We start from the raw sequence: 23,230 nt of genomic DNA, 5'->3' as shown, positions 1-23,230 counted from the left end.
GGACCCGAGCGCGGGCGCTACTGTACGGTTACATGAAAGAGGCGGGGAGGGGTCGGAGAGAGAGAGGGGAGGAGGGAGATTCGCGGGGAGTACGGCAAAAAGAGGGGCAGAGGCGGAGTCTCTGCTCTTGAGTGTGTGTGTAAACCACGCTCGTCCCTCCTCCTCTAGACAGGCCGCCCCCCTCCCCCACCCCCCTCGGCCACCCGCCCCTGAGTCTGCAACTCCCCGCTCCCTCGCACCTCACAGTCGGGAACAGAGGTACGGAATGGACACGGAAGGGAGCCAAAGCAGCCTGTCCTCTGCGGACTCCCCGCACGACCCTTGGTAAATCTCCCTATTCGCTTTACCTGCTTCGGGGCTCGGCCTGCTGCCTCCGAAAGATCACCCCGGAGTTAGTGGGGAGACCACCGGAGCGCGGAGACAAAAGACAAACGTGCTCGTTCTGTTGTGTGCTTTCAGTGTGGTGCACTGGACCGTGTTTCACTGCCGCTCACCCATTCAGGACCTCTAGTCTTTTTGTTTCTCATTTGGAAAGGCGATGGTCGCAGTTTAATTTAACTTTTCTATTTTCTGAGGATATGCAGGCCTACATGTCGGTAATATCGGCCGGACCTAAACCAATAAGCTTGTCCTAACATGGCCGAATATGTCTTTACTTTATTAATCTGGATGTTTGTGTAGTGAATGTTTTATTTTGTTTACCCTTGGTTCTTTAGATGGAGTCTTGATATGTGTTTTCACATGCCGTACTTTTGCTCTGTTCTTTCCAGCAAAATGTTCATCGGGGGTCTCAGTTGGCAGACAACACAAGGTGAGATGTCCTGCTTGATACTTCATTAAGTCCCTTTATACAAATAGCCCGCAATGTCGAGTGCTATCATCCCTGGCTGCTCAGTAATCTGACGTCCACTTTCGCTCGGCGTTTAAAAATGCTTTGTCTTGTTCCTGTGGGAATGTGGAAAGCCCTCAAAGTTCGTAAAAAGAAAGTAAATAGTTGGTTCTGTACTGGCGAAATCAAAGCATTCATTCAACAAGGATCAGCGTGCGGATTTATGTGAGGGGCTAGAGAGCTGTGACTGGGGGCTGTGGGGATTAACAGCAAATACATTTAACATTCCTTATTTAGTTAAATGTTAAATTGTTTGCTACATTTCAAATAAGCCAGAACGCTAAACAACTAAAGTTGAGATCCATACCTATGTTTATGTAAAGCAAAACAGCTTATGGCGGTCCGTCCGTGTTGGTCCTTTATATGCTTACGACAGGGTATTGTTGTTGGCTGCTCTGAATCTTATGGTAAACCACATGCTCTAATACAGTACACTGTTCATTTTACATGTTGGGCTAAATATATGCGTAGCTTATACCTGGGAGGCCATATGTATTGCTGTGCTGAAGTAATAGGTTAAATTGCTTAAGAGCACGTTGCACTTTCATGATCAAGGCTTATGGCTCATGTCGCCTACTGGATTCAGGTTGAATGGAATCTTTTAAAACATTTGAATGAGTGGCGTTATGAGAAGGAAACACAATTGGTGTACGCTGGACTGCATCGCTCTTTAGTTCGTGGTAGGAACTGTCGTAGTAGGAACAGATTAATCAACACTCGCGACTTACATTTATGCTGTTTATCTTTCTCCGCAGAGGGACTGAAGGAATACTTTTGTAAATTCGGAGAGGTGAAGGAGTGTATGGTGATGCGGGATCCGGTTACGAAGAGATCGAGGTGAGGGAGGCGTGCGCTCATCGGTGCCCTATCACAGGAGCGCTCACAGCACACCGCTGCCATTTGTTTATTTATTTTTCTTAACTCGGTTTTACAGTCCCACAGAGAGTCCATACTCTGTTCTAATATTCTGCTGTACTTTTACTTCTTGCCTTTAGGGGATTTGGTTTTGTCACATATGTTGACCAAACCGGCGTGGATAAAGTTTTGGCGCAGAACAGACATGAACTGGACTCGAAAACAGTAAGTGGCTGTACTTTCTCTCTGACCTTTTTGAACGAAGCTTTGCCAATTTTACTTTTATAGGGAAAATCAAATAGGCTTATTTCAGTGAGAGTGGAACTCTTCATAATCTCTACACAGCCTATGGCATGCAGATGGTCTTTGTCACTCTGTCGGGTGCAGAACTTTGTAGATTGTCAAAGACCCTAGTTTCGTAATCATGAGAAGTGTCGGGCGGAAATATCACGCGTAAATATTGCTTGACAGCTTTTCCATTTGTCAAGAGCGGTTATTTCCCCGGAAAGTATGAGGAGATTTGAGGGATCAACCACTGTGCCCCATTTTCTCTCGCGCCCCTTTGCTCCCCGCCCACCGAGAAGTGGTCAGGCGCGCGCAACATGAAAGCGTTCTTTCTTGCTGTTCATCGCTATGGTAACCTGGGGACCGAGACGGGACTGCTTCTCCCTTTAGAAATTTCAACTCAACAAAACTTTTAAAAAACAAATCTAAAATGTGACAAGCAGCAGAAGGCAAACACACAGACTGGATTTATTCCTCTGAGAAAACTGTGCCAGTAGGCCTATACATTATCTAGAGAAAGGGATTCACACATTGAGAAAAAATATTCACTTTCATTTGGCATTTGCAACTGTGAATGATTCTCAGGTAGCCTACAGAAAACTTTCATCTCAGTTAAACACCGCCCCCACATATACAGGAGGGTGTAGCATATTTTCGCAGATTTTCTCCCTGTAGGCCATAATTCTAAGCAAGCACCTCAGTGCCTCTGTGTGGTGTGGCCTTCTTGAACACTGTGTAGCCTACCCTCCAGACGGCAGTGCTGTCACTATAACATCTGAATAACTGACAATATGTGGCCCAGAGCAAGAGTTTTGGCACCACTGATGGCAGGACTAATGGCTCTATTTGATAGATTGATAGATAGATAGATAGATAGATAGATAGATAGATAGATAGATACTTTATTGATCCCCAGGGGAAATTCAAGGTCACAGTAGCATACAGACAACACACACACATTTGAATAACCATGAAGACTGTCAGAGATCACATGTGGGTCTGTGTGGAGCAGCCTATTCATGGTCCATTGTCAGTGATAAATGTGGGTGTGTCAGCACAGACAAAACAGACAGATCCTTGCCACAAGGAGAAGAGGGCCGTTCCCCACAATAGCCCAGAGGGGATAGGAAAAGGAGGAAGAAAGAACAGTGAGTGTTGTTTGTGTGTTTGTTTATTTTCTTTGGAAGCACAAGAGAGGGCCGCCTTTCCCTGGCGTCCACGTCATTTTAGTAGGCCTATGAAAAACTTTAATCTGCTGTAGTCTTTGAAGGGAAGTCAGATGTGTGGCCTTAGAGCGTTTCTTTAAGTCTCAGCAATGGCACCTAATGCAGCACAGTAGATGGAAGAGAGCGTCTTTCCAGATCAGGTGCTGTTGGAGAATCGGCACGGCAACCGTCAGTCACAGGGGGCACCTTTGTGATTTTGTTGCCATGTGCATCCAGTGTCTCCATAACAACTTCCTCAGTCATCCAGAATGCAAAGAGCACAGAACACCCAGCAGTCTTCAAACAGGCAAAGCTCTGTGTGTTTCTAAAAGGTGACCGAGGGCTGTGGTTATTTTACTGGTCATAACCACAGCGCGATAGGCACCCCAGGTACACGCCATGGCAAACAGTGATTTTTTTCATTTGTCACGGAAGCCATCTTTGAGAAGCAGTTATAATGAGTGCTTGTACCCTAGTTAGAGTAAGTGCAGTGGCATGCCCTTTCCAGTCATGACTATAAAAGTAAACATGTATTGTACTGCTGGTGAGGTGAGGTGTGTTGTTCGGTGTGTGGTGTAAGGGAAAGATCTTGGCAAGTGCTTGAAGCTACCTTTGTGCTCACGAGTGCCTCAGTTTTTGGTGTCGTGCAGTAACCAGTCGCTGCTGCGATACACGTAATATGGACGTGCTGACTCGCCATCATAGCAGCTGCATTATGGTGCTGAGTAGGGATGTTTAGTCTGTGTGCATTTCTCTGCCATAGATATTAGTCCCCTTTCAGCATGTCTGTGCCCTTTCCAGAACCGTCCCCGTTTGATACTGTAGAAGGCCTTTGAATTAGGAAAGCCTTTGAATGGCGTCTAAGTGTCTCAGCATGTATGTGTGTGTGTGTATGAGTGTGTATGTGGCTGAAGTGCGAAGGCTAGTCATTGTGTTAATGGTTGCTTGTTGTATTTGAATGGGCATTTGCACACGTTTGAGAATGCGCCTCTGTTGTGTTAATGGCTTATAGTGTGGGGTGTTGGGGGACACTAGTGTAGAATTCGTGTGTGTGTGTGTGTGTGGGGGGGGGGGTGTTATGGGTCACATCGGGTTATGTTGTGATTGGTTGGGCTAAGGATAAAAGTTGGAAGCCATTTTGATAGATAAGATTGTTTTGTCAAGGTTCCCTGCTGTGCCACTGGGTCCGTTTGGCATGCTGTAGTGAAAAACTATTCAACGTTCAAGACGAAATGCCCATCTCATACCATCCATCTGGGCGATTGCTCTTCGCCAGTGATAAATTCATATTTTTATAGTGATATTTGGCAAGCCATAAAGGGCCCCTTTCTCTCTCTGCCATTGGTGCCACGCCACCCCTCCCAATATCTTGCTCTGTCTTACCCTTTCACCCCCCCTCTCCTCTCCATCGCTTACTTCAATCAGGAATGGCCATTGTTTGACCTGCGTGAGATGGGATGAGAAGAAGAGTGAGATTCCTCTTTGGAAACAGAAAGAATGTGCCATGCTGGGTCTGTTTTTTTAACGCTCGCTCTCAACCCATGGTGGGAGTGAGAGACAGAGTGAGAAAGCGAAAAAATGAAAGAGAGGGACGGAGAGAAAGAGAAGGGGGGCACGAGTGTGAGAGAGAGAGAGAGAGAGAGAGAGAGAGAGGCTCAGCGTTTGGAAAAGGGGACATTTTGTGGAATCCCACATTAGAAAAAAAAAAGAAATCTAGTGACGAACAAACAAGGTAGCCGCCGGGTCCTATTTCCTTGGCGTTTGCTTATAACACAAATAAGTGGGCAGAGGCTCAGTGAGTGCGGTCTTCCTCGAGCTCTCGCAGACACAAGTGGCGAGTCTGTGCGGGCAGCTTGTTGTGAATGGAGGGCTTCTACGGGGGTTGCAGCGCTGTTTGTGTGTTTTGGAAAGGCGGAGAGGAGACTGAGAGAGGGTTATGAGTGCACCGACTGCCCATGGATGTAATGAAATGTGAAAGGGGCCAGGGTCATGTGATGACCGACTTGGGGCCCCCTCACGCCGAAGGCCGGACATTACAGGACAGCTGTTAGAAGTGCGTGTGTCTTGGAGAAAGGGCGGCAGTAGAGTTTGGACCCATGTGGGGGGACAGGACACATGCTTAAGTATGGCTAGTCTTAAACGTCAATCTCTGTGCAGTACACAACTTGTCTCTTGGAAGAATTGCTTAGTGCTTGCTAAGTGCTTGCTTACTTAGTGCTTGCTTACTTCCTTCTGCTGTTTTGAAATATGCTTATCTGAAACAACATGTAGCCAGCCTTGTAGCACTAATAGAGCAATAGTTTTCCCTTGTAGACCCACCATCTTCAAAATGGGTGACTTTGTCGGCCTACTCAACCTCTGCCTCCTCAGGCTAGGACTGGTCAAGTATCACCCACACAGTCCTTTTAACATCTGCTTACAAAATCAGATAAGAAGCATGATGCTCTGAAAAAAACCTCAAGTCTTTGTACTGTGCCCTGAAAATGACATTATTGCTGCGGGTCAAGAGGAGACTTTTTGTATTAGAAAAAAATAAGTGTAGCACCTTGCACAAATTGGTACACTTGACAGCGATGCACCTGGTGTGGGCCAGGAGGCCTTGATATGTGCTGAATATGTTGGTGGAGGAGACATATTGTGCAAGGTTACTGCTGCATTGCTTGGTTAATAGTCAGCTTTCTGATTCCATCGAGATTAGTTCCCGTGTGCTGACGACAGGAGAAGATGGGGGCAGGGAGAGATGGAGGGAGAGAGAGAGAGAGAGAGAGAGAGAGAGAGGGAAAGCTAGAGATCCCTCAGCCTTGTAATTAGTAGGGATCTCAAATGCAAGTAATCGGATTTTCGAAAACAAACTGGATTGTACTTCCGAGGTATAGCTGGCGCTAAAGCCTCTCCCTGGATCGTGTGCTTGTGCTTGCGGGAGCACATACCTGTCCTCGTCTTGACCACAGACAGTCACACCCCCCCCCCCCCCCTTCCACACACACACACAAACACCTTTGTCCTTTGCTGGTATGGGGGTGGGGTGTTGTCCCTCATTAGTGAGCATCGTTAACTAATTGCTTTGCAGTTGCTCATCCAAGCAGATTGACCTTGATGGCCATCTCCCATGTTGGTTCGCCCACCACTGAGCACCCCGCTGTACTTCGCCTCAGCCATTCTCTCTTCCGAGCAGAGGACCCCGCCCAGTACCAACCCCCCTATTTTTACAGTAAACACTTTTGTCATTAATCCCATGGTGGATTAGCAGTATGACTACCACATGTACGGCACAGTCAATTTTTAACGAGTTGAGTCATCAGGCAGGGAATGAGAACAAACTCCGTGGGCTTGGCGTTGCCTAGTGGTCAGCTTGTGCCTGTGTTTGTGTGTGTGTGTGTGTGTCTGTGGTTGGTTGGTCTGCCCCAATGTTACGCCTGTGTAATACAAGACCTCTGTGTGCCTGTCTGTGTGTGTGCATCATGTGTGTGTGTCCTTGTGTTTGCGTGTTTAAAAGCAACAGAGACAGAGAACGTGTGTGTGTGTATGTGTGTGTGTGTCAGGCTGTGTGATTCGATCGGTTGATCAGTGGCTGGAGCGTGAGGAGAGGAGGGGGCAGCAGAGGGCAGGGGGGGGGGTGGGATGGGATGGGAGGGCCCCCAGCTCCTCTGCCGTCTCCTGGCCCATCTGTTTGGGGCTCCTTTGTCCCCGTAATTAATGAAAGAGGAGGGGGCTGCCTGCTGGGCACTGCCTCGCCAAACACAATCAGAGCCGGCAGAGTTTCCATGAGGAGTTTTTGTTTTACCATGAATGGGAACTCGCTTTCCCTCTGCCTACTTTGCCTTCTCTCTCTCTCTCTCTCTCTCTCTCTCTCTCTCTCTCTCTCTCTCTCTCTCTCTCTCTCTCTCTCTCTCTCTCTCTATCTCTCTCTATCTCTCTCTCTTTTTCTCTTGCTCACTGATTTTCCCTCTCTTTTACTCAGGCTTAAACTTTCTCTGGGCCGTCTCTCTATTCTTACATGCTTTTTTCTTTTTCCCCCCCTGTACTCTATAGCTTTCTCGCTCCTATCTTCTTTTCAGCTGTAATCCTAAATGAGTTGGGATGGGCCATGTCTTCTACCGTACTGGAAGGGGCGAGGAGGGGAGGGGTGTGGGGGGGGGGGGGTGGATTCAAAACAACACAGCTTTTCAAAATGACATGCAAATGGGAGAGGGCTTAGAGGGACGGTCACTACTACACACGTTTTCCTCAATAAAAAAACACTGGGTTTGTTCGGGGTGTTTTTTTCTCCATCCTGCTCTGCGTTGCTGCTACAACTGCAACCACTGATGACTCTTACTTGTCTTTGTTCTGTCTGTCTTCCTTGTGTGTGTGCGTGTGTGTGTGTCTGTCTGTCTGTCTGTCTGTCTGTCTTGTCTGTTTGTCCAGGCGTGGCGGAAGCGTTTGATGGCGCGAGGTGACTATCGTCAGCATAGTCTAGAGATCTAAAATCCTACCTAAAATCATAGCACTAAAACCTTATAGGCACCGCCCAAGACACACTCTAGAGCCGCGTCTGTCTAGAGTCTGTCTGGACCTTGGCTCAGAAACGTAGCATGAATTGCACAGCCTTCTGTAGCAATCCTAGTGATCAGTCGCTGTACCCCTGAGGAAGTGGTACGGGATGAACTAGCGTGCCATAGCTTTCTACTGTGCCTTTACTCTGGCCGTTCACCAGTGTGTCACTACTGCATGGCATGGAGTAGCCTAGCTCTGTTCTCTAGTCATAGGGCATTCACTTGTAGGCTTTTGAGCTCTCGTAACGGTAGTACACAGTATTTCATTTTCTCACGTTTGCCATGACTACCGTAGCTGCCTGGTTTGTAAATAGGACTTGCTTTTGTTTTTTATTTTTGTTGTTTTCTTTATGTTGATTCTGTTATCACATAATAAAGAGTGTTGTTGTATAGTCTTTGATGTCAGCTTTCTGGTGTTTGTGCTTGTGCATCTTTCTGACTAGGAAATATTTTCGTAGTGTTACTCATTAATGTACAAACATTAGTGATATTATTTACTAACCTTAAAGAAAAATAGGTCTACAAAAGGATGTGATAGCATATTGTCAAAGGCAAAGTTGATTGGAAGGCTAGCCATGCATTATGGGATTTGTAAAACTACCCCCCAGTAATAATATTCTATCGCGGACCTATATTGAATGTCACAACCCAGCTTCCTGTTGCCTTTGGTTAGCATGCAGTGACAGTGGGCCTTTGGCATCCTTAGTTAAAGCTGTTGTTGTGGTCACGACTGGACCTGTGGTGTATTGCAATATCCAGCTGGAAGTGACAGACACACACAAACAAGGACACACACCCTCCTGCTTCAGTCTCACACACAGAGCCAGCACGAAGCCAATTCCTGGCTGTGCTCATTACCAGTTCAGAGATATCAGGGTGTACTAGACCTGCTTTCTGTATTTTTTGTTATTGTATCTAGATAATTTTGTTGGTTTTAGACATTGCTTCTATTTCTATTTCCATTTCTATGTATCTGGGACCTTGAATAAGAATTACTTGGCTCATTTTGGAATCGTGGTTCTTTTCCAGTCATATCCAGAACCTAGGGCAAGATGTATTTTTAAGTTGTTTTTCTTGTTGTTTTGCTCCTATCTCTCCCTAGACCCCTTCACCTATTTCGTTGTTAGTGTGTTTGGGGTGTAAAGGATGAGCCTCTGTTGCCTAGCGACGTGTATTTTGAGTGGCAGGCAGGATGACTTGCAGCATCAGCAGAATGCGTGATGTGGTCAGCTGGGGGAATGAGCGGCTCGGCAAGTGTTCAGCTAGCCTGAACCGTAGCCCGGTGTTAATAACCTCTTTTCTCAGGCCGATTCGCTGGTTAACCCTCTAGGTAGAGCTTTGGCTGCCGGTAGAAGGGTCAGTGTGTGTTTTTGAGGCCATGCCATATAGCTAACCCTCTTCTTTTCCTGGCTTTTTTGTCTCTCTCTTTATCAGATTGACCCAAAGGTGGCATTCCCACGTCGAGCTCAGCCCAAGGTGAGAGTCACTGGGCCACACTGACCTTCACTCACAGGGGAGACGTCACACTTGTCACTCCTCATCAAGGGGAGGGAGCAAGCACACGATCACCCCCTTCACCAACACACACAAACACACACACACACACACACACACACACACACACACACACACACACATGCGCTCACTCACTCAAGACTCTACATCAGTTTATCATATGACTTCTGAAGTGAGCTTAAAGCCTCTGTGCTAAGTGCTTACACACCAAATTCATTGCCATTTTATATGATGCCCTTGTTCATGGTTGTATATAGATTATACTCATAATCATATATACAGTCACATACAAAAGTTAACACTCAAACACAGCCACACAAACAAACAAACAAACATCTTGCTTAGGCAGACCCACATTTCAGAACTGCTGTCATGCATCTACTCAATTTATCCCAATTTTCACGTGTATTATTCATCATGTTATAGACAGTGCACATGTGAAATGAATGACCTCCGGCTGATTCCTTATCGGTGAAAGTTAATAGCCGTCCCTTCCTGTATTTGCGTGTTCCAGATGGTCACCAGGACAAAGAAGATATTTGTTGGCGGTCTCTCCGTTAACACCACCATCGAGGACGTGAAGCAGTATTTCGACCAGTTTGGGAAGGTAAGACGCCGCTTCCCAGCGGATCCAGCCTCTGCTGTCTCTAAGGGCCCACAGACTCCCTCTCTCTCCTCTGGACTGATGTCGCTGTGCGTCATAGGCCAGTGACTCAGGCTCCGTGGGCTGAGAGTTGTGATAAATATTTGAAATGATTTGAAATTATTGATATTTGAAGAAGAAAACGGCTCAGAGTTTCCCATGTGCTCTCAGGTGGATGAAATGGTTAAAGGCTATCGCAGTTCACAGTTTTAGTGAGCACAATAGAATAAAAAACGTTAAATGAAGGAAATGGGCATGGCTGACACATAGAAGAGAGATATTTATTGATTGTGCCCTTGAGTGGAGAGGAAGGAAGGAGAGAGAGAACCAAGGACAATAGAACACAGGCACTGAACCTGAAAGGACTATTAACTAACAACTGAAAAGTCTGACCACGAAGGGAGAAAGGAGTGTATGATAATGAGAGAGAGGGAAGGAGGGAAAGAGTAGGAGGAGCAAGGGAGAGGTGTAGTTAGAGGAAGAGAGAGAGAGAGGGATCAGAATCTCAGCTAATCTGATGCAACAGCTGCTCCTGCCACCCCCCACCACACTCTTACCCCCTGCCACCTCTCCAGCCTGTTGCCGTGGTGACCTGCTTCGCCCCATTGTCCCTATGTAATTCAGCAGGCTATGTGTTCTTGTGGTGTGTGTGTGTGTGTGTGTGTGTGTGAGCAAGCGTGGGTCAAATGGTATTCATGTGACAGTGAGTGATCAGTGAGCAGAACTGCACACACAGACACACACACACACACACACACACACACACACACACACACACATACACACACACACACACACACTGCTGTCTCATGCACTCACTGGGAGAGGTGAGAACTGTACAGAGGACTTGTGAGTGAGAGTTGGTGTTTCTGAATAAGGAGAGATTAGGTGAAGCATGGCGGAACCTTCTGGAAACAGAGGCAGAGGCCCACCTCTCAGAGAGGGATTTGGCCAGTCTTTCCCATATAGAAGGCAGGAAAAAAGGAGCTTGAGGTAAATACCCATAGAGCGGAGAGAAGGGGGATGGTAGAGCAAGGGAGATGAGAGAAGAGGTGGATAATAACATGAGGAAAGAAAGAGGGATGAATGGAAGAAGAGTGTAAAGTTTTGAATGAAACTTTTCTCTGCTCAATCATATATGTTGAACACCTCTTTTATGAGAGGACAGCTTGTGTTTCTCGCTCTGTGTCTCTCTCTCACACACACACACACACACACACACACACACACACACACACAGAGAGAGAGAGAGAGATTCTGCTCGAGATGGCCCAGAAAATGTGCCCATGTAGTTGGTGTGGAGGGGGTCTGGTTGGGGGGTGGCTGGCACGTGAGATCAGCCTAGCTCAGCCTCGCTCAGCCTACTTACCGCCGGGTGCTGCCAAGGAGGGCTTTGTACTCTTCCCATTGTCCTGACGGCGAGAGGCCCGACCTGCCCGAACAGAGTCACTCGCAGAGCAAAGTACAGTTCAGTCCAGCAGCAGCCCCTCCCGACTGCACAGAGAGAGAGAGAGAGAGAGAGAGAGAAGAGAGGGAGTAGAGGAGAGAGAGAGGGAGAGAGAGAGCGTGAAGCGGACAGACTGGAAAAGTTGGGCTCCAGTCACCCATGAGAGTTGTCGATTATAGAGCTTCACTGGACCTTTTGTCTGCTGCCCTGTTTAGAGAGTGAGGGAGCGAGAGGGAGAGAGAGAAAGAGGGAGAGAGATGAAACGAGGGATGAGAGAAACACACATGGAAAGTATGAATGTGACGAGTGAGAGGGAAGGATGAAAAAAGAGAGAGTGAATGAACTGAGAGCTGAGACACGATGCTGGTGCTCTTAAGAGTCCTACAGCTGTTTCCAGTAGAATAGCAGCATAACTGTATTGAATGACTTTGAATGAGCTATGTTGTACACACACACACACACACACACACACACACACACACACACACACACACACACACACACACACAGACAGACAGACAGACAGACAGACAGACACACACACACACACACACAGAGTAATTAGGGAAGCTCTCTTTTAGATGATAATGGTGTTGACAAAAAGAGTGTTACCATTGCAGTCTGTGGTTTAAAGGAAAATCCAAAATGATGAGAATTGAGCTCATTTATCATACTTATGCTCAAATCAGAGACATTAACCATATTCAGTCAGTGATAGACAACAACAGTTGTGCCTGTGATTATACAGTGAAGCCAATGGCATCAGATATCATATTTTTATATTAGAATGCTAAGGCCTGGTCTGGTATAAGGTCTTGTGGTTGTCAGACGGCAACATCCATGTTAGCTGAAGACTCCTGCCATTCAGCTGTTGAGTCTGTTTGCTGTGTCATGGAGGTTGGAAGAAGGGAAGGGCAGTGGGGATGGGGGGTGGGCTAAGGGGGCAGGAGGGGGCAGGAACGGGTAAAACTGAATGAAGGACTAAAGGGGGGGGCGACGTTTAAATGTCAGAATGTGAGCGACCAGATCAGAGCACGATCGGACCACTGGATCCCTGACCTTTCTCGTGGTCATTTAGTCAGGTGGCAAAAACATACAAACACACACTCACACTCACACACACACACACACACACACACACACACACACACACACACACACACACACACACACACACACACACACACACACACACACACACTCACACTCACACTCACTCACACACACACACACACAGAGGAGTGATGGGAACACTCACCCTGAGCATGGCCACACACAGAGGGCCCCCTGACGCCACCGAAAAAAAAAGGCTGTCGATCCCCCTGAAAGGGTCATTTTGTGGTTAGATCACATGAAAAAAAGACAAATAGATCAATTTCAGCGCCTGAGCCCCAGTGAGTGGAGTGGAGTGGAGCGGAGCGGAGTCAGAGTCTGAGTCAGGGGGCCGGGCGGAGTGGGTCTGTGGAGCTGCCGGCCTCGCTCATGTTACAGCCTGTGTTGAGTTTCATTAAAGAAGGCTAGAGATGGTGCTCTGGAGGGTGCTTGGGAACTGGTGTGAGGTGTGTGTGTGTGTGTGTGTGCGTGATTTTGGTGTGGGCTACATGTGTTCGATATGACCAGCTGTGTGTGTGTGTGTGTGTGTGTGTGTGTGTGTGTGTGAGAACATTTTTCTATAATTACAAGTGCCTGTTCCTGCATTCAGTTCTTGGATTAGAAGTAAGAACTGAAGTGAAGGTGTGTTATGCACCTGTGTTCTAAACACCTGTGTGTAGGTAAGAGAACAAGACGCACCTGCCCCCCCCTCCTGTTTTTGGTGTGTTTAGCTCTGAAGAGGAAAGTGCTTGTACTCCTAACATCTCTCAGAGGGACAGAGGGAGATGGGGATATGAAGTGAAGGGAGGATGAATAGGGTAGTGGGAAGAGAGAGAGAGAGCAGAAAGAAAAGGGAGAAGGGGAATGAAAGGAGCGCATGTTGACAAATCCCCCCACTGCTCTTTGTTCTCTGCCTCCGTCCTGCCTTCTCTCCTCTCTTTCTCTCCTTCCATCCTCACACCCCCTGCTCCCTCTTTCCATCTCGTCTTCAACTATCTTCCTTCTCTTCCACACCTCCTTTCCCCTCTCTCTGTGTCTGTCTGTCCCCACCCAGGAACATGTATCTCCCGAATCCCTCTCCCTCCCCCATTATAAAGTTTATTTTTTGAATTCCCTTTTCTCCCCCGCTCGGCATCTCTCCCTCTCTTTATTTCTTTTCTTCCCCCCGTCCCCTTCACCCCTCCTCTCTCACACACTCACAGTCTCCAGTTCTATTCAAGCCTGGAGAGAGGGGGGTAAATTCTTCTAATTGAAATTCTTTAGAGGGTCACCATGGGAATAGTAAACTTTGTTAGGAGGGGAAGAGAGGGAGAGAGAGGACAGAGAGGGGCAAATGGGAGAGAGAGAGGGGGGGGAGAAACGGGACGCAGTTTGTGAAAAGATTACCCCCTCCTCCTCGTCCTCCTCCACTTCTAACAGTGAGAGAGTGGGTATCAACCCTTTCCCAAAAACTCAGAGCAGAGCGACATTCAACACTGTTTAGCTTCCCTGTGAAAAGAGAGCCTGTTCCTACCTTTCTCCCCCGCACCCCTTCCTCTCTTCTCTCGCTCTCTCTCTCTTCTTTCTCTATCTCTCTCTCTTTCTTCCTCTTTATATCTTTGGCTCTTCCTTTCTCCTCTTCTCCTTTGTCACCTGTCACCCCCTCCCTTGCTCGCTCTCCTCTCTCTGCCCATCTGTCTGGCCCTCCTCTGTCCTCGGCGAGAGACAATGCCGCCTCATGCTGTGTAATGGTGTGCTATGGCCGGCCCTCATCTCTTCTCTTCTCTCTTTCTCTCTGTGTCCCTCTGCAGGTCGATGACGCCATGCTCATGTTTGACAAAACCACCAACAGACACAGAGGTAAGAGCATATGACTGTGTTATCAAATGTCCCTGACAGACACACACACACACACACACACACACACACACATGGACATGTACACTCATACATACTTCTTGCACTGGGATCAGGCGCTCAGATTTGTTTTAATATGTAATGTACACCAGCTGGGATGACCTTTAGATTCTTTATAGGGTTCTTCTCTCCTCCTCTCCCCTCTCCTTTCCTCTCCAGTTTTCTTTTCTCTCCTCCTCCTCTGCTTTTTCTTTCCCTCTCTCCCCTCTCACACCTATCTCCTTTTCTACTCTTCCTTGTTCTTCTTCTCTCTCCTCCCCTCTCTCCCCTATCTCCTTTTCTACTCTTCCTTGTTCTTCTTCTCTCTCCTCCCCTCTCTCCCCTATCTCCTTTTCTACTCTTCCTTGTTCTTCTTCCCTCTCTCCCCTCTCACACCTATCTCCTTTTCTACTCTTCCTTGTTCTTCTTCTCTCTCCTCCCCTCTCTTCACACTGCTCCTTCAGTCCACTTCCATTCTCCTCTCCTGTCGTTTTTCTTTGCTCCCCTTATTGTTTATCCTTCTCTTACTCTCACTATTCATTCGCTCTTTTACTCTCTCATACCCTCTTTTTCTCTCCCGTTTCTTCTCCACCTCTCTCCTCTCTTCCCCTGTCTCTGGGAGAATGGCCTGAGCTAGGGTGAGGGCAGGCGGTGCTTGGCTAATTAGGTGGTTAGTTAATCAGGTCTCAGGCTAAAACCATCCATAAGCTCTCTCAGATTGGCAGTGAAAGCATGCCAAGCAGGATGAGAGCCAGGAGATAGGGCCAGGCATTAGGTGAGAGGGAGGAGCTAAAGGCATATGGGAGGGGCTTAAAACAGGTGAGGTTTAGGACAGGCCCTGGTGATGGGGACTGGGCAGGGGGGTAATCACTGAGCTCAGGTGAAGACAGAAAAAAATTGGACAGGGAATATGTCAGGGGTGTGGTTTGATGAGAAGTGGGAGTGGTTGGGATGGTGACATGATTAGAGAGTGGGAGTGGTCATGAAGAGGACAGTGGTGGGGTACGGGGGTGGAGGTGGAAGGTGTGAGGGGTCACTGCGGAACAGCTGGGAAGAGGAGATCCATTGGCCGAAGAGGAAAATTAGATTAGCAGAGTCTAAAGCAAACAGGAGGGACTTAAGGATTGCACTGCTAAGGGGAGGGCCGGGGGTTCAGGATGAGTCACGAAGACAGTATAGACTGAAGGTTTAGTCCTTCAACTGACCTCACTTAAGCTGATGATACACATGGCAAGTTTTCGAGCAATGTTGCTGGATAGTGTTCCTGAGTATTGTTATACTGGCACATACCCATTGGTATTGTGCAATATTTTGTTGGTGAACTTTCAGAGTCATCAGAAGGCAAATTATCATGATCATTCAGTCAGGACAAATGGAACCAGTTATGTGGTTGCTGAGAAACATTGCTCAAAAAGGTGCCCCATGTATCATCACATCTAGGATATTCTTCCAGCCCTAGCCTTTTACAGGGTTCCCGCGGGGTCTTAAAAAGTCTTAAAAAGCCTACAATTCAGAACTTTAAATTTAAGGCCTTAAAACGTCTTAAAACGGACAGATTTTCATTCCGAGGTCTTAGAATTCATTTAGTCAGGTCTAAAAAATATTTTACCATCGTTCATTTCCAGAAATGCTGGCTGCAGAAAGTTATTACAAAGTAGCAAAACAGCATTGAGTCGTAGCTTGCAAAGCAGAGCTCTAGCGTCTTTGCTACCATTGTAACAAAACCAGCAGAATACTCAGAACATTGGTTCAGTGTGTTGTAGTTCTTTCTGGGGGATATTGGTGTTGGTACGTAGCCTACGCAGTGATAAATCTACAAATCCCGTGATAAATGCAATACCTGCCCGCAAAATACGTCTGCGTCTCCTCAGAATTTGTTAAAGTTCGGCTACATGTGGAAAATGGGAAAGTGTAGGCCTACTTTCAACGAGACATGGCTAGATCCAGTGATGCCGCGTTACTCTATTTTGACCACTTTTTTCGGTAACGAGTCTAACGCGCTACTATTTCTAGCAATCATATTAAAGTGACTTGTCCAAGTCACTGTGTGTTAGGCCTACTATTTTTGTCATTTACCTTAGTAAAAGATATATTCTTTGCTTTTTTCTTGTCTCGGGGATTAGGCCTAACGCTCACGTTTTCAGCATGATGACTCACGTGTAATACCACGCAGTAACACAAACATAAACAACAATAGAGGGAGGAGAGAGATGCGCATTTCTATACAGTCATTATTTTGAGTGTGTGTCCGCTAAACATGAGAACATTAAGGTACGTTGTACACTCTGTGCTGGTGACAAAGTGCTGTATAGACATCCCAAGTCTCCCGATAGCGGCTTCCTGACGCCCGCAAATTAGATAAAATCTTCTGGAATCTAAAACGAACAAGAGCGCGCAAGCCAGACCGGGAATTCAAATTGCTTGTGCACACGACGGAGAGGGAGAGAGAGAGGGGTGGTGCGTGTGTGCCTGAAGCACATCCAAGACAGAGAGCATCCTGGCCTGTTTTGCTAAATCAACCAATCAATTTTCAGTGTAGGTGGGCTTTTATCTTTTTTCTCCCAAACTAAATTAATTAGTTCAGTGTATCTAGGAACAGGAGCGTCATGGCAGAGTCAGTGGCCCCCAAAAAGGAACATTTAAGACCCATTTCACATCAGACTACACGAAAGTGTACCCCTATCTCATAAGAGTAAAACATAATGATAGTCTTGCACACTGCACTGTTTGTAGCATTGCCCATGGCTGCAAAAGACTTGTTGAGGTGAGTTTAACAAGTGTCATTTAATTTGCTATTATTCAGGCCTATACTAGATGGCTAGTTGCCAAGGCTACACGAAAAGCCTTTTCTTTGCAAACACCGCGCTCTCCCGTTTGTTCTCTTTTTGAAAATGAAAAGCCCAAACTACCAAAATCTACATATTCTATCATCACAATTTCTACCTATAGGCCTTCCTTATTTGGTGTACTGACTAGACATTATTGAACAAACATCTAAATTTCAGTATCTAAGTAGGCTAAAGGGCTACCTCCATAAAATTACTTTTTTTCAGGTTGGGATGTCTGCTATACATTGTTGACATTACTGTTAAAATGCATTTCCAATAAAGTGAGTATTGGCAAAACCGGTTGTCATTTTTATGTTGAGGCGGCGGGGGGTGTTGTCGGCAGCTGCTGAAAGTAACTAATAAAGTAACTTGTAATCTAACTCAGTTACTTTACTGATTACTTGATTTTAAAAGTAACTAAGTTACTTTTTAAAGGAGTAATCAGATTACTTTTTCAAGGTAACTGTGGCAACACTGGCTAGATCACAGCGATGTCTGCTGTTGGTTACAAGTGGTACACAAGTGCAGAGTGTCCACCCAAAACACACTTTCACACCCAATTTCAACTCGTCTCATTTTTGACTTCCTTGCTGAAATCTATTCTATTTGAGGGCTAGTTTGTTTTAGATTATTTTCATTTTGGGCTTAAGGTTTAGGGCATTTGGTACGTGACACGGATATTTTTCCTTGAGTATACTACAAGAGAGCAATGTAAAAATCAGTTGGGTTGTAGACGTTGGGTGTGGAAGGTTACTAGTTTGATTGCTTTATCTGTAAATTAAATTAATGCTTTTTCAACGACTTTTCAATGATTTTTTCAGAATTTCTTTGATTTGATTATTTTTTGGTAATGCGTCGTGTAGGTCTTAAATTTTAATCTTTATGGTCTTAAAATGTCTTAAAAAGGTCTTAATTTGACTTATTGAAATCTGCAAGAACCCTGCTTTTAGTTGCTCTGATATTCCCAGACCATAAGTAGAGATACCTCCACAGCCTAAAGCTGATTTTGTATCTCATTCATAGCCTTCTTTAAAATAAATAAATAAATAAATAAATAAAATATCTGATTATGTGTTTGTGTGCTTTTCGTGTATGTACAGGCTTTGGGTTTGTCACTTTTGAAAATGAAGATGTGGTGGAGAAGGTGTGTGAGATCCACTTCCATGAGATCAACAACAAAATGGTACGTTTGCCCCCATTGCAGTGACCACATACCATGTTCAGTGACCTGTCGTCTGTTTGAGGACAGGGGGCTTTGTGTTTTGGCATGGAACGGTCTTGCTGTCATAGTGTGAGTGCTTCGTATGAGCTCTTCTAACTCTGTGACATTGTGTTGTGGTTCAGGTCGAGTGTAAGAAGGCCCAGCCGAAGGAAGTGATGTCACCGACGGGTTCGGCTAGAGGGCGCTCCCGGGTGATGCCCTACGGCATGGATGCATTCATGCTGGGTATTGGCATGCTGGGTAAGAAGACATAAACGACAGTTCCAGTTTCACTTTGACCTTCTCTGTCAGGACACAAGATTCACCTCTTACATTTGGATATTCATGCTTTGAGGGACCAGCGAGATGGTTTAGATCTTAGATCAAAACACATATTGAGAAATTTCAATATGGCATTCAGACTACGGAGAGAACCAGTTGTGCCATGCGGTCGTAGTAGGAGGCACAGCACCCTCTAATGGAAGCTAGGGGTAATGCCTTTGCCTCGCTGTCTTGAAGCCGTGAGGGCCATTTTCACATGCCTCCTTAGCAGGAGGTCTGTATGGTATGCAGCTCTTGTCCGGACCTATGGATCACCACTGCTTGTGTGCATGGCTTTGATTACCAGGGCTAAACTCACGTGAAAGGGTGAAAGCCTCGTGTGCCAGAGAATTTGCCTAGACCCATGTTCACATTTGCATAGGTGGACATCAAAAAGGCCCTGTGGTTGTTCTCATTGACAGGGGCATGCAGTGCTTGCAAACTCAAGCATCAAGCAAAAATAGAAGTGGCACTTTAGTTATACACAAAAGTTCTGAATAAAATTATTCAAATGTAAATACAACAAGAGGTGTAAGAATGACTTTGCTTTTTCTCCACAGGCTACCCAGGCTTCCAGACAGCCACCTATGCTAGTCGTAGCTACGCTGGCCTCACACCTGGATACACTTACCAGTTCCCTGGTAAGTCCCCTTGGTGCGCAGTGCACCCACCCTGTCTGGGTCCTGGCTGTCAGAATCAGAGTCATTCTCTTTGATTTCACAAAAGAGTGATGACCGAGATTTCCAGAATTGTGTCAGTGATAAAAAACAAAAAAAACAAACATCATTAGAAGTAGTGGTCAGATGTTACATGTTAGTAGGAGAAAGACTATCCAGAAATTATGTTAACAAAGCTGATGATTTGCATCATAGCACATTGATCAGAGTAGTTTGATGCAGTTGCAGGTAGTGGACACATAGCCCTTTAGTATGTCACATATTTGAGTTTTAGTTACCTCTTACGTCTAATGTAAGGCTTGCAATGTATTCCACTCAAATCTAACTATAGATACAAACACACACATTCAGATGGAATACACCAAGAACTTGGGTCTTTGGCTGCTTGTAGATTTCAGGGAGTTGTTCCCTAGTGGACAGGCTTGGGTGGGTGGTATTGGGTCAGGTAATGAGATGTTGTGAGTCGGACACATCTCTTTAACGTGTTCCCTCCCTGTCCTCCCAAACCCTAACCCTAATCCTAATCCTAACCCTAACCCCCCTGAGTCTTCACCTTAATCCACATTCAGTTGACCTGTAACCCCCAGTGTACACCTGCTTCTCCTCTGCTGAGATTGTGCTCTACCAGTTCACTGAATCTAACCAAGCCCCTCTCCTTCTGTTTCTTCCCCTCCTTCCTCTCCTCTCTCCCCCACTCCATTTCCCTCCCTTTCTCTGTCTGGGTCTTGTTCATCCCCTACTTTTTTTTATAAAACTTTTTACTCGCATACCTCCTGGTCCCTCCTTTCCCTCTCTTTCTCCTATGTAGCACCTACTCCTTGCTGTAAGTCGCTTGCTTGTGTGTGTTTGTGGATGAATGTGCGCACGTATGTGGAGTCGACGTGTGTGTTGTTTACTCCTGCTTATAGATGGTGTGTTTGAAAAGCGCCCTTTCATGGTGTAGAAATGAGTGTGTGTGTGTGTGTGTGTGTTGTGTGTGCTTAAGTAGATGTACTTTGTGTGTATGTGAAACGTGTGTGTGTGTGAATGAGAGAGTGAGTGTATGTGTGTGTGGTTAGCCTGGCTTGTGGACGGCGTGTGTATTTACAACGCTCTTTTGACATTTCTGTTTCTAGAATTCCATTTAGAGAGGACCCCCCTCCTGACATCATCCCACCCCCCTGAACTCACAGGTCAGTTTCTCTTCTGGGGTTTACAAGCAGCTCTCTGTCTGTCAGATGCGCTCACTGTTGCCACCTGCTGGCTTGGCAGTCTGCTGGCAGCCACCCCTTCAGTGCAACTCTGTCCTGCACAGGCCATTTTAAAACTGAAGGAGGTCCTGTGAAGCTGCTAAGCTAATATCCATGTGTTCACTCAGTCTGGTTATAGTATCTCATTTTAACAACTGCTGTGTTTGAGGGGAAAGCTATAGCCTGACATGCTAGTTCTTTCAGTCAGTCAAATAGGCAGTGTCTTGTTGAGAGCTTTTATGGTCAGGCATTAGGTTGAATTTAAATCAGGCTTGTGACAGGACTGTTCCACTCTTAAAACGAATGTGTTGAAAATAACACAGCTTGCATTGTTTTTAACACATATCTGTGTCCAGATAGGGACAACACAGTTTGTGTTGTTTCTAAGACATTCGTTTTAAGAGTGTGGTTTTCTGAGATTTCAGCGTTAAAGGTGCTTTAGAAACGGTTCTAAGCATAAAATAAGTTACTTTTTTTTTTTTATATTTGTTTTCATTTTCTTCTACTTTCCATTCCATTTAGATAGCGTAGAAACTCAATGCTACAACTAGATTTTTTTAAGTATCTAAAACTGCCTGTAAGTGAGGAATGGTAAACTTGTCTCAACTGACTCAAACATTTCCAGTCATCTTCAAACATATCTCTCTCTGAAGGAGATCTGAACAGGCCAAGGAAGGCAATGGAAAAGCACTGAGGCGCTTATTGATTATTGGATTTGTAAATCTTGCACTTGCCTTCCCTGTGTCTCATGGTTTCTCTCTTTTCTCTCTGTCTCTTTCTGTTTCTCTTCCAGCCATTCCACTGACAGCGTACGGACCAATGGCAGCCGCAGCAGCTGCAGCTGCAGTGGTCAGAGGTACAGTTGAGGGGGGCAAGACTCCCTTTTTCTATTCTTTGTGTGTGTGTGTGTGTGTGTGTGTGTGTGTGTGTGTGTGTGTGTTTGTGTGTGTGGTGAGACAGAGAGACTGAAACTCTGTCTTTGTCTCCACAAGGGGTCTGTTCTGATAATATTTGGTATTTTGTCCTGCAGGCTCGACGCCCTCACGCGCTGGGTTCCTGGGCACCAGCAGCCCTGGACCAATGGCTGACCTGTATGCAGCGGCCAATCAGGATTCAGGAGTGAGCAGCTACATCAGTGCAGCCAGCCCTGCCCCAAACTCAGGGTTTGGGCACGGACTTGGGGTACGGTAACAAAGACTCGCTCAGACAAACTCAAGGACACACACAAATACACAAGCCCCCCAACTCTTTCTCTCTCTCACACACACACACACACCCACACACACACACACACAGTGCCTGTCTGCAATCGACACCAGTGTCATTTTCGTCTCTCTAATTCCATTTGTCCTCTCTGTCCCCTCTTTTCAGGGTCCTCTGATAGCAACGGCCTTTACTAACGGCTACCACTGAGAGCCCTCATGGCTGCACCCAACGTGGAGGGTGAAGGGGGGCGGTTCATCCTGCTGGTGAGCCAACCAAACTGCTGTGTTCCTCCTGATGGTGCAATCTGATTGGCTACTGCAGGTGTCCCCTGATTTCCACCCCACTTGACTGAAGATCTGTTTTTTTTTCTAAAAAATGTTCTTCCTCCCTCTCATTTCCTGTCTTCTGTACTAACATCACTTCCTTCATCTGATCCCTTGTTTTTATCCTGATCTTTACCTTTATCTAAACTGCTATGTAGGCTTTCTCAATGGCTCAGCCGCCATGCGCTGTCCTTTCAGATGAAAAACAGGAAAAAAGAAAAAGTAAAAAAAAAAAAAAAAACAGAGGATGGTTTGGGGTTGTACTTGAGGAAAACATGAGGAGTCTTTTATGTTTTGTTATTTTGGATTTGTTTGTTTCTTTTTTTGAGGAGTTTTAATTTAATTGCTATATTACAATGTCTTATTTGAATGTTTTTTGTTGACTATGTACTTTTGTGTTTTATTTTTCAACACAAACATGCTGTGTAGATGGAGGAAGAGCTAAAAAAGAGAAAGATTCATGTGAGGATACAAGAGGTGTTGGTGTCATCCTCTCCTCCTTAGAACTCCTAACAAAATTTTAACACAAGAACAAACATATGACAGGCAAATTCACTTTTCTTTTTCTTTTATTTTTAACAACAAAAAAGAGACAGGAAAACATGGAAAAAACTAAAATGTATATTTTGGTAGTTTTTAAACAAACAACATTTGTAATATTATTATTAATATCAAACAGTGATAAGATTTTTTTTTCTTTTGTAATTGGTTTGAAAACGATGTTTTATTTCCTCCTGTAAGATATTGTATATAAAGCACAGTGAAGGTTGGGGGGGTTGTGTGGGGTATCTTTCAAGTGGGAAGGGTTGGGGGGGAGGGGCTGCTTGATTGGATCGGAGAAGGACTTTATATGGGGGTTGATGTTGACAGCATGGGTGGGGGAATTGGGCGGAGGGGGTCTCTCTCTAAACTGGATGTTTTCTGCTGTGGGTGTCGTGTTCAGCTGAGGTGGGTGAGCGATCTCTGGCACTGCTGCTGAACAGGACTACTGTCGGCCTTGTCTGGGGCGGGGTTTGGTGGTTGCCGGCTTTCCAGTTTTGTCTCACGTTACACTTGCTCATTTTTGTGGGTTTTTTTTCTAAGCTGACTTTTCTTCTGTGATTG

At 45.9% G+C, this 23,230-nt stretch overlaps 1 protein-coding gene across 1 annotated transcript; it reads left to right on the top strand.

Annotated features, from left to right (window-relative positions):
- The first annotated feature begins 239 nt into the window (after window positions 1–239).
- msi1a (musashi RNA binding protein 1a) lies at window positions 240–22,887 on the top strand. Its single transcript, XM_076283381.1, has 14 exons — window positions 240–324; window positions 771–811; window positions 1,645–1,726; window positions 1,885–1,969; window positions 9,204–9,245; window positions 9,799–9,891; window positions 14,257–14,305; window positions 18,270–18,352; window positions 18,514–18,631; window positions 19,252–19,332; window positions 20,484–20,540; window positions 21,391–21,453; window positions 21,628–21,779; window positions 21,969–22,887. The coding sequence occupies exons 1-14, from the start codon at window positions 266–268 to the stop codon at window positions 22,008–22,010; spliced, it is 1,047 nt and encodes a 348-aa protein (XP_076139496.1). The 5' UTR covers window positions 240–265; the 3' UTR covers window positions 22,011–22,887.
- The last annotated feature ends 343 nt before the right edge of the window (window positions 22,888–23,230 follow it).

This window comes from Alosa pseudoharengus, unplaced genomic scaffold (assembly GCF_046254945.1).
Source record: "Alosa pseudoharengus isolate Yale_2024_CS ecotype anadromous, Long Island Sound unplaced genomic scaffold, YU_APseudo_1.1 YU_APseudo_1.1_scf_14, whole genome shotgun sequence".
In the NCBI taxonomy this organism is placed as follows: domain Eukaryota; kingdom Metazoa; phylum Chordata; class Actinopteri; order Clupeiformes; family Clupeidae; genus Alosa; species Alosa pseudoharengus.
Note: the sequence above shows the minus strand (reverse complement) of the source record. Positions and strands in the feature narration are given on the sequence as shown.